Consider the following 16,176-nt stretch of genomic DNA (forward strand, 5'->3'; position numbering starts at 1 on the left):
ACAAAAAAAAACCCCAAACTTTAATTTTTGTTTGTTTGTTAACACTCCAGTTCTTACCAACCACTCCTGGTCTACCCTCTCACACTTCTTCCCATTCCTCCTCCCTGATCTCCAAGATGTCTCCCCACCTCACCCTCCTACCATACCAGGACTCCCTACTCCTTGGGGCCTCAAGTCTCTCCAGGGTTATGTGCATCTTCTCTCACCGAGGCCAGACCAGGCAGTCCTATGCTGTGTGTGTGTCAGGGGTCTTATTTCAGCAAGTGTATGCTGCCTGGTGGTCACTCAGTGTCTGAGAGAGCTCAGGGATCCAGGTTAATTTCTGGTCATTTTATGGGGTGGCCCTCCTCCTCAGCTTCTTCCAGCATTTCCCCAATTCAACCAAAGAGGTCCCAGACTTCAGTCCAATGGGTGGGTGTAGTATTTGCATCCATCTCAGTAAGCTGCTTGCCAAGGCCTCTCAGAGGACAGTCATACTAGACTCCTCTCTGTAAGTACACCATAGTATCAGTAATAGTGTCAGGCCTTGAAGCCCCCCTTGAGATGGATCCCACCTTTGAGTAGTTATTGGATCACTTTCCCAGTCTCCTCTCCGTTTTTGACCCTGAAGTTCTTTTAGACAAAAACAATACTGGGTCAGAATTTTCGTCTGTGGGATGGCAACCCCATCCCTCCACTTGATGCCCTGTCTTTCTACTGGAGGTGGAAAGGGATTTCTCTATTCCTACTGTTGGGCATATCAACCTTTGGGTCCTGTGAATCTCTCACCTCCCAGGTCTCTGGTACTTTTTAGAGCATCTCTCCACCTCCTACCTCCCAAAGTTGTTTGTTTCCATTCATTCTTTTGGCCTTCAGGGCTTCAACTTCTTTTGCAGGCAAAAGAATGGAAATAGAAAATATCATCTTGAGTAAGATAACTCAGACCCAAAAGGACATGCATAGTATGTACTCAAGTAAGTGGGTATTAGCCAAAAATATAGAGTACCCAGGATACAATGCCCAGAACTTAAGAAGGTAAGCGGAAGGGCCCAAATGAGGATGCCTGAATCCTACTTAGGAGGAAGAATCAATCACAGGGGGCAGAGGGAGGGACGGACCTGGGTCAGAGATTGGACAGAGAGGGGAAAAGTGGAACATGATCAGGTATTTGGTGGGGGGACAGGATTGAAGCTATCCTCCTAACTTTAAATTTTTGATAAACTCATGAAATAAGAAAAAAATCAAAAATGTACTTCTTTAATAAAAGTATTTATTTCAAAACTAAAACCAAAAGAAACTACTATGCAAAATTTGAGAACTTAACCCATTTTTTTTAACCCATTTTTTTCTATTATAATTTTATAAATTTGAAATAGTCTAAAAGATATACTATTTGGAATACAGTGCTTTTAATGTTAAAACAGAAAGTGGAACATCTCCTTTAAACAAACATATCTTCTAATCCCCTTAACAACCCAGGAATCTATCTTTATAAAGGTTTATAAGACTGTTGTCTGCAATGCCATTTTATTTATTCCTCCTTAACAAAGTTGAAGTTTCCTAAAGTACACCATAAATGTCCCACTGAAAAATTTTTTAACAAATGTATAGGTAACATCTAACTGTGGGACTTATACTTGAGCCACTTATGTGCACCACGGACTTCAAAAGGTGGATTTTGGTGGTAGAGGTAATTGGCTATATCTTCCACAGGTGGTTCTGGATCCGTTGTAGCAAACTGAGCTGCTTCCTCGACTTCTTTCTTCACATCTGCATCAATTTCTTTCAATTCTTCAATATTGCTGAGGTTGTTGCTGATAATTCTCTCTCGGAGAAGCATTATGGGATCACTCTTACTTCTCACGTTATGAACTTCTTCTCGTGAACGGTAACTGATCCCTGGGTCGCTCATACTGTGTCCATGATAACGGTAGGTCTGCAGCTCCATCACAATGGGCCCCTTTCCGGATCTGCAGTGATCAGCGGCGAACTTGGTTGCCTCCCGAACACTGAGAATATCCATCCCATTCACCCTCAGTCCGGGGATAATAAAGCCTTTCTTGTGGTAATCAGTACTGGCTGCTGATCTCTCAATCGAGGTTCCCATTCCATAGAGGTTATTCTCACAGATGAAAACGCAGGGTAATTTCCACAAGGCTGACATATTGTAGGCTTCGAATACCTGCCCCTGGTTAGCCGCACCATCTCCATACAAAGCCAAGCAGACCTGACCATTCTTCAGGTATTTACAGGCGAAAGCCACACCAGCTCCCAGGGGTACCTGGGCCCCAACAATGCCATTGCCACCGTAGAAGTTCTTGCCGTACATGTGCATAGAGCCTCCCTTGCCTTTGGCACAGCCTCCTTTGCGTCCTGTCAGCTCGGCGAGAATGGACTTCACGGACAGTCCCCGCGTGTAGCACAAGCCGTGAGCCCGGTAGGACGTGATGATGTGATCCGTGGGATTTATCCCTGCCTCCAGCCCCACGCAGCAGGCTTCCTGCCCATCACACAGGTGACAGAAACCACGGATGAATTTCTGCTTATACAGCTGGTCGGCCTTCAACTCCATGCGCCGAATTACCTGCATGGTCCGGTAGTACTTGAGGGCCTCGGCTCGGGTGAGCACGGTGGAGGTCGGTGGGCCCTCCTCCAACCGGTACAGGTCGCATTTCTTAAGGTCACAGGTGGCGTCGTTGGAGAACTTCAGAGATGACAGCAGTCCTCTGAGAGCAGGCTTCTGGACCATTCCCGAAAATACGTGAGACAGCACAGCGGCCAGCATTTTCCTCATGGAGAAACGCGAGGCACAACGGTAGCGGCTCCCAACGATCACTCCGCGGCTTTTAAGATGGCGGCCAGAGCTCCTCTGACGCAACAATAGCGCGGCAACGCAAACACGTTGCCTACGTCAGCAAGCCAGAAGCCACGCCCACGGGGCCCTGCTCCGCCCCCCCCACCATGCTTCCAACCTAAAAGGGAGGATCTCTGACACTTTCCTTTTATTTAACACCATCATCATTGTCACCCACACAGCACCTGAGTGTCTTTTCCCTGGACAACTCAAAAAAGTCCTGGCAGGGTGAGGACATAGCCTACTGTACAGAGCTTTGGGGTTCCATCCCAGCACCTCTCTCTAATCTCGGACAGTAACTGTGCCTGCCACACATCCCTGTAATCGCAGACACTAGGCATGGAGGTTTGTAGGAGCCGGACTTTAATCTTATTCTCAGCCAATTTGTGGTCTCTTTGACCTCAAAATGAGGGGTGGTGGAGAGGAGGGAAAGAGGGGGAGGAAAAAGGGCAGGCAGGAGGGAGGGAGCAAAAATGACATCATTCTTTCGTTTTTAAAAGAAAAAAATTATCAACATTTTAACATTTATTGAAAAGTATGTGCAAATACAGACACACTCATAGATCATGGACTTCTACTTGCTTATATACTGTTCTGGCACGGTAGAGGTCTTAATGTTTTCTAATGAGGAAGTAGTTTTAATAATTTGTGGTTTTCTTTTTTTAAAGGTCCTAGTAGATAGTTTTTTCTCACTCCTTGCACACCTCTGGTTTTGTATTTGATCTTTAAAGTACATTTGGTAAGTTTATTCCATCCTACACTATTTTTATTTAAAGAAAAAGAAATTTGCAAATTATCTGTAGTTTAAACTGTTTAAATGCTAACTTTTCAAGATAATCTTGCTGCTAAAATGTTTAAAACACTAGTTAATATTCCTGAGGACAATGCAACTCTTATTCTCCTACTCTGTCATAATCTGGAGGTTGCAGAACTTCAGCCTGAGAGCACTAAAACTTTATATCTTATGGGCACTTTGAATTTTCAGCTGTTCAGGCTTCTTTACGCTTTGTGACAGCTCTGAATTATGCCTGTTTTGTTTTGTTTTGTTTTGTTTGTTTGTTTGTTTGTTTGTTTTGAGATGCCAAATCTTTTAAGTTCAGACACCATTTTAGAGAACCTGACCTAAGTTTGAACTCTGGTAAACTAACTAGCATTAGTTTCCAAGTTGCCCCCGAACAAAACCTGAGCCTGGCTCCAGTCTCTAGGCTAATCCCCAACAAGACCAGTGTTTCCAAGTTACACCCTCAACAAGACCAGTGTCTCCAGTGTCCCCCAACAAACCTGCACCCCAGGTTATAAGCCCATCCCCTTGCCTAATGACCACCAATGCCAAGGGGAGCAAAAGTTAAGTTTATGATATGACTCCCAGCACCAGCCAATTATGTTAAAGGCCACATCAGCTTTCCAGTTAAATGATTGCACATGTACTCCCTGCTTGCTCTTTACTGTAAAGCCTTGCTCCAATAGACATTCTGGGCTCTCCCACAACCAAAACCATCTTGCATGATAGTGCTGTGAGTTGCATCAGATTAGATAGATACAGTCTGGTTTTGGAGATCACTAATATTTCCCTGGGTTTGCCACAGCTCATGTGTAAAGGTAAGAGGAAAACTTTGTTAGGTCCAAAGCATTGCTGATCCCTTCTCCCCCCCCAAAAAAAATATAATAAAACAAAACTAACAAAACAGACAAAAACCAGGAATGTGGGAAATTGTGTCCTAAACAGAAGAACTTTGGCTGGGTAAAGAGAAGTTTAAAGACAATTTTCTGTCCACCATAAAAGCAGATCCCTTAAGGCAAGGTTTCTCCTTAACAGGAACCACCTTATCCTTTCCCAAAAGGTCAATTACCCTTGGCCAAGGCACCCAGTGTCCACTCAGTCTGCAATCCTGTATCAGCTCCAGGGTCCCTATCCTGCACCTAAACTTTACTTTTCTGTCATTTTGCTCTCCTCCCACCCCCAGATATGTCCATGGCAGTTTGGTCCCCAATAAACCTTTCATCCTATGCATGGAGCATTGTAGTTAGGGGGCTTTACTCAGGCCTGGTTTACAAAGCTGGGGAGCTGCTTGTCTCCTCCCACCTTCACTTGAGCTCTGGCCATGAGGCTTTGACCTAATGAGCCATCTCACCAGCCATAGAGTCAAGTTCTCACAATTCTTCTTCATCTATTAACCATAAACATAGCTTCTAAGAACTTGCCCATGAAACAATATGCTAGTTTGAACCTCTAGAGAGCAGTTGTGTTTGCTTAAATTTCTGATATCAGTTCAATCTTGACATAGAAGAAGGCTTCAGTATCACAGGGCCATAAGGATACTTGGCAATTTTCTTTCTTTCTTTTTTTTTTTTTTACACCAATAAGCCACCCCTACTCAAAGATCCTGCTGTGCTTAGATTAGTAAGCAATTCTGTTGAATGTGTGCTCTGTTCTGTATCCATTGTCTGCTATTGAGTTTTAAATTCTTGCCCATAACCCTCTATTATAGGTTCAAAGCACCTTCTTTCTTCATTGCAAGTCTCATTTTGTATACTTTTGATATTCAAACAGAGCAAAGAAAATAGTGTGCTAAAAAGATACCATAGTTCTTAAAGATGGACCCTCTTACACATCCAAAATCTGCCATTATAATAGGCCTCTTTTACTGCATTTAGAATTCATCTGTTGGAATTTGTGCTCTGGCAGTGGTATTTGCTCTGTCTTTGATAGCCTGAATCTGCTGTTCTCTCTCATTCCTGCAGGTATCTGCAGTCTCCTGGGAGCATTATATCCACAAGAATGAAAAAAAAATGACACTGCAGGATGGAACAGTTGTGTTAATGGGTCACTGAGTGACAGCTGAGACTTCTCTCAGAAGGCTCTGCCAGGCTTGTGCTGCCAGGAACACAAGAGCGATACAGCGAAAGTGTGCCAATTTAATCTTGTCACATGTAGCCTGGGCTGCAAAGATAGAGCTTCCTTTAAAAGCCCAGTGTGACAAGGCTAAACAGGAATCATGGCAGAGGAGACCATGTACGGTGGCCCCTTTTTGCATCAAGATCTAAGCAGGATAGTCATAAAATGTGAAACTTACATAGACCACTTGGACGTCAGCTATGTATCCCATATTCACCTTAAAGTTAGGCAATATGTAGGCAGAATACAGTGTGCAAGGATATTAATTGAACTGGTTAATCTCAATGACAAGTTTTCAGACTTATATTACTGTCTTTCCAAACTCATCTACATTTTCAAAGACAAATCGACATTTCAGACATCACTGTAAGATATAAAAGCTGCCCTAGGCAGTTGTTGATCTTCAGCTCACTCCTTAAGTGTTCCCAGCTAGGCTTTATGCAGATTATTCATACATTATAAGGCCATTTGTGTCATGTTCTTAATGTTTTGTTTTCTTCTTCTTCTCCTCATTGTTTAATACCATCTTCACTGTAAGACAGAACTAAGGTACATTTTACATATCCTTCTGAAGTGTTTTTTTTTTTTATTTTGCAATTAAAATCACCTTAAATTCTGTGTTTAATAAATGTCAAATCTCACTTTTAATCTCCTTCAAATTAAAGGAAAGCAGATGAACACTTTCATAAGGCCAGTGGCAGATATTTTGGTTAATTAAGAAAAATACCAATAAAAGAGAAGGCAGTGATTATGGGAGCAGCCATGCATGACTTTGTGACAAGTGTTTGTTTCATGACCAGTGGGTAATCTGAAGAAGGCATTCTGAATTTATCTTAAAAGTGCAACTCTCCTTTCATCGACAGCAATTGAAAAACTTTACAGTAACAGACAAGGCTGTATGAGAAAAGAACAGTATGAGTGTTTACATGTCTCTAGCAATAATTGCACTTTTCCGCCAAATGTTAATTGAAGAAAGCTGTTAAAGAGTGAATATGTTCTTGATAAATAATATCAGACTCTTATCCTTATGATTAGTGGAAATATATTTTTTCTAAGCTCTAAGGTTTGGCAATCAGGAGTGATGAGTAAGAACTCAGTGCACAAATTAGAAGTTATATATAACTCAGCGATAATTTCTCCCATTTGGTCTATTATTTTATCTCCCTCAGAAAAGAGAAAATATCAGAATCATATATTTTACAAAGTCATGACAATTAAGCAGGGCCCCTTTTCAGTGTTATAAAAGTGAGACTATCTTAGAACATTGAGATTCTGGATAGCATTTTCATCTTCTATTTAGTTCTACTATAATTCTGAAATGCAGTTAACTCAAAAAGCAGGAGAAACAATCATGAAGGTAAAGTGAAATGGAAGCGTCCTCCTTCCACCACATCATGATCAGAGAAAAGAAATAATAATGTCAATTCACTTTAGAAGTAGTTAGTTAAGCCATCGTTATTAGTCCTGTGTTGATAACCAGAATAATATGACTTCACTCTCCTGAATTTGGGCCCTGTAACTGAATGTGTCAAAGTGAGATAAGAAGTAAAAGTTCTTTATAATCTGATACCACAATTTACTTGCCTCGCACCTCCATTAGAAGGGAATCCAGAGAGGATTTGGGAATTTTGAAGTAACAACTGATTTGTTTTTGCAGTTATTTCACAAACCCAGAATCTTCATTCAAATTAAAATTCACAAATAAAGTAAATGTTCTTGAAAATCAAGGTAATCATGAAAGCTGCAGCTGAGAGCTAAGTCTATTTTTACCTCTTCCAAAAGTTCTTAACTCTCACACACTTAAACTGTCTCAAGATTTTATTTTGCAAACAAACATATTTATGCCTACAATGTTGATTTTAATAACCATTAAATTGGAAAGTAAAACATGGACTCCATACATTGAGTAATGAAATGGGGTGCTTTTTAATAGGTCTTTTATGAGGTTTGTCTCTTCTGGTCTGTATTACTATGTTTTCTTTTTAAATGTTCTCTACCATCCTTCCACTTAATAACTTTGGGTAGGATATTACTGTTTCTGACATCACTGTGCCCTTCAATAGCATGGTTGACACATTTATGTTCGTACAGTTTGCTTCTTTGAAGAAGACCTAAGTAAGGAGCATGAGGAAGGTTTAAATAGAAAGGATTGTTGGCAAAATTCCAGGGCGCTGCTGCCCCCTAGAAGGAACTCTGAGCAACACACTTGACCAATTCAATCTTATCCAAAGAACGACTGAGGAAGAAATTAAACCATGCTTGCCATGTTAATTACTTCCTATGGCTTATTGCTTCTTAGGTTTCCTTTGCCCTGCCCTAGAGTTGTGGAGAGGTGTAACCCATCATATTCTAAACTGAGATACTGGTAGAATTCAGTCTTACTGATTCACAGGAAATCCCCATTGATGAGTACAGATGTACTAAATATATTTATTGCTACTGTTTTCCAACAAGGAATATAAATGTTTGTGCTATTATATACATTAACTTGAAGTTTAAGGTACAGTGGTAAATGCTGTCTAGCCATGAAGCTCAGATCTATTTGCAAGAGAAACAGTGAAATCACATTTGCTTTTTTGTTTCTCTGAGTTCAGAAAGCCAATTTGACTTGTTTCTGATTCCCATGTTGGGGAATTAAGGACTATGTAGATTAGATGCGAGGGGGAAATTACAAACATAGTTGAAGAAAGTTAAGTTTCTATTCTTATTCCATCTTTTAGAAATGATGCCTTCTATGCACCCTCTCTTTGCTAAGCAATAGAAGTGCAATGGGGACACACAGAACTTTTCCTTATTCCACCTCATATGACTTTGTTGTGCTACAATCTCTCCCAGCTTCTCCGGCATGGTTTAGAGAAAAAGATTCATCATCATTGAATGACACACGAACAACTATTACAGAGGCAATGAAATGAAAGTGCCACGTTCCAGATAATAGTTAGAACAACAATTTGTCTTTATTATCAGTGATGAACAAATTAAAAATAGAGCAGTGTCGAACAGCAACACACACAGTAAAACACTTATTTTGAAAAGTTGCATTGTCTCCTTTAATTTGGTAATACAGCTGAGCTGAAATGCACACTGGGAAATAGGAAAATCAGGATCTCATAATTACGCAATCTATTATGAATATGAATGCAGTATCTCTAAGCAACCTGAGACAATGCAGTTCAGTACCTGCTTTATGGAGCCAAGTAAGAATCGTTCTGTTCCTATGGATCCACTGTGTATCTGGGCTCTAAGATAGTTGAAATATATCTGGTACTGAAAACCTAAAAGGACAGAAAGGGGGAGTGGTGTCAAAGACAGTTTTAACTTAGAAGCACAGAAAATATCCAGAAGATATCACCCACATTGGTAATGTGAGAATGTGCTGGGGGGGGGGGTCCGCTCAGATATGGAAGGCATTGATTAAAAGGAGCATATTGAGTTAGCCAGATCATTAGGTTTTGTTAAACCACCACACACTGGGCAGGCTCATCTACCCACTTGATTTCTGAATATAACCTGCTGCATTCCTCTAGTAGCCAATATACTGTTTGTAATCCTATATAATCCTTTTCCTACCTTACTACCTATGGAAAATTACAATTCATAGGAAAAGATGGCAATATCTCCAAGAGATGGGAAGAAATACGCACAGGGGTTAGCAAATCAGTAAACATTAGACATGCCTCTGGGTCCTTCATTCCTTCTGAGAGAGCCATTCTTATCTTTTGATCTTGTGCTTCCTTCCTTCCTGCTTCCCAGACACAGATGCCAGTCTCCTGATAAAATTTTGCTTCAATCAGAACTTCCTGCTCATCTCAGCAGAGGAAGAACCTTATCTGGAAATCTAACCCCGGCCTTTGCAACATAACCTTCTAATTTATCATAACGATGCTCCACACTCCCACATCCTCACCAGAGAATCATTGATTTTTGTATTCTTTGAATTGCTCTCATGCTCAAATTTCCTCATCTGTAAGTAGACACCAGAGACCTCATTGCCTCCTTGAGATTTCATCCCATATTATTCCTTTTATCTAATCAGGCTCCACAAATATGTAGCCAGCACCCACTGTCTCCATTTACTTTCCTCTAATTGCTTCCATATGCTTCTGCAATCTGTGTCATCAACAATGAACTAAAATTTCTCACATCAAGGACTTGGCTAAATTTAAAAACAACTATTGTATTATCAGTCTCTGTGACTCTGTCACATAACAAAACTTTCTCCATGGATATAATCTTGTCCTGACTCAAAAGCAAAATGAAATATTTTGAGTTTATACCGTTTATAAGCAGTCTTCATTTCCTAATATATAAACCAGGACCCGAAAGTGAATATGGATCTATAGCTTAATGATATGTGTCTGCTCTTGCCAACTTAAACAATTTCCCACAAGGGCTCAGATGCCTTACTTCTTGAATTCCCACCAGCAAAGAGATGCCAGTACTATTTTCAACATTAGCTTCTCTTCTCTATATCTCCAGAAAGATGTATTGTAAACTCGGTGCCTATTTAAGCTTGAAAATGCCTAAAAGGAAGGGTTTCTGTCTTTTTCCCATTTAAATAAAATTAACTTTTCAAATGTATTATCATCTGAGATAAATTATCAGCTTATAAATTCACTGTATCCTTAACTATAGAGTCCCTTAAAATTTTTATACTGTTTATATAGGAAAGCACAAGGACAAAAACCATAAATTGTCAAAGGTTATCAGTTGTTCAGTTTGATTCTCTTCTTTTATTACTTATGTTATGATTAAGCCCACATTTTGCATTGTAATAATTTCTTTAGATCCTTTCTCTTATTTCATATTACAAGTATTTCCCAAATCACAAAAACCATTTAAAATATCATTTCAGCCACTGGAAACTTTCTCTAGTGTATGGCTATATAAGAATTAAAGCTTTTCCCTGTGACGATACACTTACATTGCTATAAATCTTATCTTAGGTGCCAAGCCCTCTCTGTATTAGTAAATCAGTACTTTGAATTCAGTTTCCAATGATTTCACCCAGAACATGGAAAGTCTTCACTGTACCAATTTCCTGCATTCAGATTTCTACTTGTATAGTCACGTGATCACATATTATAAATGGCTGTTCTTTTGAGATATCAAAAGTTACTGTTGCATTATGGCAGGAGGTGACAGTGCGATTTTATTTTGTCTATTCAGATCTTTCTTCTTTTGTGTACAGAGTAGTCAATATCAGTTTACAAGTGGTTGTTTAATGTATTTATAGAACTATTGCTACATTTGTGTTTTTGCAAACTATATTTTTATTTTTCAGGGCTTTTTAGTTCTATAATCTGTCAGTTGAATCTTATGCAATCACTCCTCCTTTTGGATCTTTCAACATTATGTAATTATATGGTTAACAGAATAAACATTTCCCATTACATTTCTTTTAATAGACCTTCTAAGATTTGATGGCCTATATATAATATGTTTCATATAATTATTAAATTTATATTTTATTAAGATAGTTTGTGTTTAAATACATTAAAATAAAACCTAAAAAAGATTCCATCTCTAACAAAATTACTTCTCCATCTAAGAATATGCATCTCTTATGTTATTCAGAACTGTACAGACTGACATTATGTGCTCTTCCTGATGAGTGCCCTAGACATTGAAAAGTTGTTTCTCTGAGTGGATGATGACAGTTTTAATATACAATTATTTACTGAATCTTACTGTGCTTCAGACACTTTTTAGGCATCTGGCTAGCCATGCTTTTAGCTGTCGTAACACTCCTATCACAGAGATAAGATCACATTACTCTTGTTCATGATAAGAAAATTAAGTATATGTAGTTATTTTCAGAGATGAAAAGCCAGCAAGCTACAAAAACAAAATTCTGTTCCATAACTAACTCCAAAACTTCTAATGGTTCACCAACAACTACAAATTTAGCACTGAGATTTCAGTATATACTTGGCATAGAAAATCTTTCAAATTTAATTTGTATTACATTTTGCATAAATGTGTAAAAATTAATCAAATATCATTATTTTAATTTTCTTTTCTTTTTATTAAAAATAGATCATGCTCTCAAACTATACATTCCAACCAGTTTCCCATCCTTCCACTCATCCCACCTCACTACCCATACCTCAAAAACATTTTTAAATATTCATTAACATGAACACCATATATTCTTAAAACCTAAATGATTGAGATGTGTGTGTGTGTGTGTGTGTGTGTGTGTTTATGCACACACATGCACATGGAGATAAAAAGCAAGTATTTCCCATAGCACATGTGTGGAGTAAGAGGCCAACTTTTTGGGGAATCAGTTCTCCCCTTCTCACTTGACTTTAGCAGTGTCACTCTTGTTGGTTCTGGTCCAGGGTAGCTGGCCCATTAGCTTCTGGCCTATTCTTTTTTTACTTTCTGTTTCCCTGTCAAGAGCTCTGTAAGATCTACCCTCTGTCATTCTGAGGAGGCTCTATTCACTTGTGTGTGTGTTTGTGTGTGTGTGTGTGTGTGTGTGTGTGTGTGTGTGTTTTAACCTCCATTTTGATAACATGAAATCATTTTATTTCTTAGTTTATTATTTACTCATTTATCGATAGTTGTTTGAGGATTTGATACATTTTATTTTTATCATATTTACCTCTTTCCCCCAACTCTTCCCAGATCTAGCCCTCTTTCCCTACTGTCCAAGTGGTGTCCTATTTTTAAAGAAAATCCAGTGTGTGCATATTAAACCACTAACTTTTATTGAGTGCTCAGCATAAAACATTCACTGTTTAACTTTTACATCAATTGATATACTTTTCACAAGATGACCTTTGAGAGCAATGTTCATCATGCTTTCTCATAGTTAAGTTAGTTTTACTAAAGTGTGTCACCACACCTGCTTTTCCCTCCACAGTCATAAACCTTCGGAGTTCTGGAACCATATTTTGAAATGGTTTAGTTTGACTCTAGTTTTAGTTCAACTGTCATGCACTAAAGAAAGAATGAAAAAGTCAGGTTTTTAATGCCTTCAGGGACCTTAAATTCTTGTGCAGGTCCTTGAGAGACCTAATTAAATTCCACTTCATTCCTGACTGGGCTCCACATAACTTGGCATATATGATAAATGATTCACTAATGGAGGAAAAAGGACCAACCTAAATCTTTTTGTAAAAGTTTATTGCAGAATGCCTCAATATGAAAGCGAAGGTGGTCTTCTTGCCCACAGTTAGTCAGGCCCTTTTGTCAAGGGCTGTGCTCATCCTGAAAAATTAGGAGGAGTGAGGGAGGGGCCCTGAGAAGATGTTCTCACCTATGCTATCCTCATTCAGGAAGGAGACAGACCTAGCTTGAGACTCAGATTTTATTTCCTAACTTTGTTATTTAAAGCTTCACTTTGTCTTTACCTGTAGGGTTGATTGACTTAAATCTAGACTTCAAATATAGAGATCCAGGCAATTGCTAAACTCCTCGGCATCTCTCCTACTTGTGACACTGTTCTTTCCTCCCTCTTGTCCTTCCTGGGCATCCTACAGCTGTCTGTTAGTCTGTTCTCTGTTCCAGGAACATACACAGCCTATTGCTGTCATTGTTCCTGGAGTTTGTTTTGTCTTCTTAGTATTGACTCATTTCTCGTGTGGGTGGTGGCTTCTGTGATATTTTTATATTTGGAACCAGAAAATAATTCAATACTTGGAAATACCCTTCTAAAATTTGTAGCTGGAAAACATAAAAATGATTTCCTTAAATCATTTTTAAAATCATTGTTTAATGAATTCAGAGAACAATAAATTTATAGAAGAAAAAATAATTAGAAATTTTAAAAAGGGTTGCTTTCATACTTGATTTAAAAATTGTTTGCAAAAAAACTAAAACATGCTCTCATAGAAGAAATGTACAACTTTAGCAACAACAGTCTAAAACAATTATAAACAAAATTTTGCATGGGTACATTGGATTGTAGGTAAGTAAATATTGTATGTATGTTGAATGTGTGTGGGCCATTGTTTCTTCATTGATTGGTCAGTTTTGACTTTTTGGTTTTCTTTTTTTTTTTTAAATAATCATTCTTTCCTTCAAGAAAACAACATAGCACTTTGGAGTAATTCTGGGAAAAGAAGTTGAGAACCTAATATTAAAATATTAAATGTTATAAAATGAATAAGGAGAATTTCTATTCTGTTCATTTGTTTCACTGCTATGATGCAGCACCTGTATTTCCTTCCTGATATATGTTTTTCATATACAAACAACACCAGCAGTGTGTGTATATATATGTATGTGTATACATATGCATATATACATATATTTTAGCTTATTGCTTCACAATAAATCAAACTCATTTTCATTTAAATTATTTTAATACATTTATGGAAGAATCATTTATAATTTGTTCTACATATATTCAAAAAACATGCCTCTATATTTCCCATACAAAGATTCATAATATTTAGTTCAATCTCATGGTAAACTAAATAAAGTTATAGAGTAGGAAAGAGCTTCCAATTGCCAGGATATAATATGAGCAAATTACCAATATATAGTGAATAAACGATAAAGTGAACTATAAGTTCTTAGAACATATATTAGAAAGGATCTTTGCATTGTTACTTTTCACGATAAGGCATGAGTGTAAAGAAGTTTTAGTTCAGAACATGGCTGCTCTGGCAAGGTATCACAAAGGTATGATGCAATTGACATGTACACATACCACACACCTCTAATTTCTATGGCTGAAATACAGACATAACCATTGTACACACCTTTAAGAAAAACACTAGATTGTAGAAGGAAGCAGCCTTGTTTGAAATGATGTCTGTTTAATTGAGCAGCAGACAAAGTAACTAATCAGAGACAGATTTGGCAGTATAGCATACACCCAATTCTCAGGAGATCTGCACAGGAAAGAGATGCTATTTAAAGGGAGCTTAGGGAGAGCTTTCAGTCAGTTCTGGTCAGTTAACTGGGAATCTGTGTAGTGAATGCACTGCGGTGGACTTGAGTTGTTTGTGCATTCATATAGAACTCATGTTTCAGTGCAGGTCAGCAGAGGCAGTTAAAGCCAGAATATAAGAATGGGCCAGATTAGAACAAGTTGTTAGTGTTAGTTTGATACCAAGAAGAGCAATTCAATGAGTAACTGAGAGAACCCAGTTTGAATCAGTCAGCTTGGAGAGGAATTTGAGCCAGAACAGCTGAGTTGAAGCAGCTAGCCAGAGTTCAGAAAGAGCTAGAAAGGGTTATCTTATTCAGTTGTAAGCCCCCAAGATGACAATTAAATCAAGCAAATAAAAGTTACTTTTGCACATGAGAACATTCAAAAGAAACAGAACTATATATGAAGATCGGTACCACAGGAATTTTCACACTTCTATGAGAATGGCTTACTCTTGGGGCTTTTCATTCCTTAAAGGAAATGCTTTCCCTTAAAGCTTAGAGACAACCTACATTAAGAGGGCAAGTTTAAAGATAGCATAAAAGTGAGAGGCCTTATGAACAGGGTGACAGAAAGAAACCTGTAGGTCAGCTTTCAGAAAAATACTATGAGCAAAAAAGAGGCCTGTCATGATGAAAAGTTCTTCACAATGTGATTTAGTCTATGATTACCTGTCTTGCAGGGCACATAGGCAACTTGGTACTAGATAGGTCCATAAGCATTAGCTGTAAAAGAGCAATACACAGAATAGCTTCTTAACTCTCCCTTCCATGCAGAAAGCTAGAGAGAGGCATGGCCTGAATCCTTCAGGCTACAGGATAGGACTTCTTAGAGTCCCAGTCTGTTAAAGGGAAACAGTTATGATTTAACAATGTACCCCAGTTACTTCAGAACTTAGAGGACAAAATCTAAAATATATCCAGAAAAGAAGACGACAAATTGAAAAATGTTGTAGGAAAAGTGTGATATGAGCTGTCCTTAATCATTTTCTCTTCTTTGTTTCTAAGCAAAATTTCACTGTTGCTAGGGTTAATTATTAAGTTAAATGTGTCAGTCATTATTCATTTAAAGCAACACACACACTCACATGTTCACACTAACACACATGCACACACACACACATGCACAACATAGCAGCAAAAGAAAACCTACTTGAGAATGCTTTTTCCCTTTGACACTATTTTCTAGTATTAGATACTCACAAATTCTACATCCCTGGCCTGTCTTTACACACTACTCCTTCTAGTCAAAGGAAAGCTCTTATTTAGCTAACTACTTCATTCCTATTTATTTCTCCCTAGTATACTGAAGCCGTCGGGAAACTAAAGAAGTATTATCTTTCAAGAAAATGTCCCCATTGTGTATTTTGGAATCTTTGTCAAATATCAGATAGCTAAAATTAAACATACTCATGTTTGAGTTTTCTATGCTGTTTCATTGAATAAAACTAAGGAGGTAAAAGGTCTCTACAGTGAAAACCTTAAATCCCTGAAGAGATTATAAAGATGAAAATTTCTCTCAGATTCATGGATTAGTAAAGTTAATATTGGAAAT

The 16,176-nt window shown here is 38.2% G+C and overlaps 1 protein-coding gene across 2 annotated transcripts; it reads right to left on the reverse strand.

The window, feature by feature from the left end:
* Window positions 1-1,489: 1,489 nt before the first annotated feature.
* Pdha2 (pyruvate dehydrogenase E1 alpha 2 subunit) lies at window positions 1,490-3,378 on the reverse strand. Of its 2 annotated transcripts, XM_021196882.1 has the most exons (2): window positions 2,261-2,773; window positions 1,598-2,167 (listed from the first exon to the last, which is right to left on the reverse strand). In XM_021196882.1, exons 1-2 carry the CDS (start codon window positions 2,771-2,773, stop codon window positions 1,598-1,600), a joined length of 1,083 nt encoding a protein of 360 aa, XP_021052541.1. The 2 variants fall into 2 exon arrangements, with proteins under 2 accessions (XP_021052540.1, XP_021052541.1); XM_021196881.1 differs by having other exon boundaries at window positions 1,490-3,378.
* Between the last annotated feature and the right edge of the window lie 12,798 nt (window positions 3,379-16,176).

This window comes from Mus pahari, chromosome 4 (assembly GCF_900095145.1).
Source record: "Mus pahari chromosome 4, PAHARI_EIJ_v1.1, whole genome shotgun sequence".
In the NCBI taxonomy this organism is placed as follows: domain Eukaryota; kingdom Metazoa; phylum Chordata; class Mammalia; order Rodentia; family Muridae; genus Mus; species Mus pahari.

Excerpts from the sequence above, each read along its gene's own strand:
- Pdha2 (XM_021196881.1), bottom strand. The coding sequence starts at position 2,773 with ATGAGGAAAATGCTGGCCGCTGTGCTGTCTCACGTATTTTCGGGAATG.